The sequence below is a fragment of the Limulus polyphemus genome, unplaced genomic scaffold, assembly GCF_000517525.1.
Source record: "Limulus polyphemus unplaced genomic scaffold, Limulus_polyphemus-2.1.2 Scaffold2131, whole genome shotgun sequence".
In the NCBI taxonomy this organism is placed as follows: domain Eukaryota; kingdom Metazoa; phylum Arthropoda; class Merostomata; order Xiphosura; family Limulidae; genus Limulus; species Limulus polyphemus.
In genome coordinates this window covers 36,449-37,837 of record NW_013667741.1, presented here as the reverse complement: position 1 = coordinate 37,837, position 1,389 = coordinate 36,449, and the positions used below count along the sequence as shown (strand labels likewise).

The window sequence follows — 1,389 nt, the reverse complement described above, 5'->3', positions numbered from 1 at the left end:
TAACAGTATTAATTTTCTAACTGAAAGTAATTAGCTAGGTTGAAGTTGGTTTATAACATAAATAATTTGCTCACCAGATTCCAGGCTGTACGTTATATTGTTTTGATATGTCGTATCTCCGTCAACAGCTTGAATGACAGCCAAACCTTCGCCCTGTTATTTGTAAAGAGAGACAATGGATTGACTATTAAAATAAATATAGCTCTTCTTGTAAAAGTTAAGTATGACACACTGACTGTTTATTTATGTTCACATTATTAAAAACAATAATATATGCTAAGGCAGGAAAGCACATTGGATATATTAACAGTTCCTTTTGAAAAATATACAGTTATTACATTGAAACTTTTAATATATCAAATAATGTTGTTTCTCCTATGAACAATATGATAAACACTTCTTGAAGAAATCATGAAATGACGTGTTGATCAACTTGATAAGTTTCCTTCTCTCCTACATGAGACGTTTTTATAGCTTAATTTCTAGCCTGTATATACTGAAATATTTTTGTCTCCGCTTAATTTGAGTCTATACTTGTGTTGTTTGATTGTCACATCTACTTCTCTGTACTTGTGTTGTTTGATTGTCACATCTACTCCTCTGTACTTTTGTAGTTTGATTGTCACATCTACTCCTCTGTACTTTTGTAGTTTGATGTCACATCTACTCCTCTGTACTTGTGTACTTTGATTGTCACATCTACTAGCACAGTGGTTCCCCACCTGGGGTCCGCGAAGGTAATACCATCTCATTAAACAAGTAAGTTTTTTAATACTGCTGTTTTTTTAATTGCACACTCAGTTATATGTCTTTCATTTGACAGTGAAAAATGGGGAAAGTAGTTAATTATTAGTTAATAAAAACAGTTTGTTGGGTAGAGGAATCTTTCAAAAACATGGGGTTCGTGGGGGGAAAATAATAATAAAAGGGGTCCTTGGTGGTGAAAAAGATGGGCACCACTGTACTAACACAAAAAAGTTTAAACATCTACGTTTGGTACTAAGTCTTTTAATATCTGGAGTAGATGCGATCTATAAAACATTTAAATTATACTTAATTGTGTTAATTGGCTATAGGTTTTAAATATCCAGAAATCATTGGCTTAGTGTAGTTTGTTAATAACCATTTATAATAGTGTTGGATTCAGTGGGTTCCTCTTGCTTGTTTCTAGAGTGTGTCGACCTGAATAGTTCATTAAATCCAAAACTTTATTATATGTATACTGCCTAAATACCCATAAAACAACACCCATTTATAATGTTTGTAAAGTAACTGAGGCTGTTCAGATTCAAAACTGGTCCTAACATTTAGTTTCCATCAAAGGTTTTCATTACAATAGAATGATACTATGCCACGTCAAGTTAAAATAATTTATATTAAGACCACAAC

At 32.3% G+C, this 1,389-nt stretch overlaps 1 protein-coding gene across 1 annotated transcript in view; it reads right to left on the bottom strand.

The window, feature by feature from the left end:
* The window catches only part of LOC106466037 (cadherin-86C-like), a 69,635-nt gene that overhangs the window by 39,979 nt on the left and 28,267 nt on the right, over positions 1–1,389 (bottom strand). Inside the window, exon 9 of the mRNA XM_022393998.1 lies at positions 75–153. Within this exon, the coding sequence (XP_022249706.1) occupies positions 75–153 (79 nt within the window). The remainder of the gene's footprint in view (positions 1–74; positions 154–1,389) is intronic.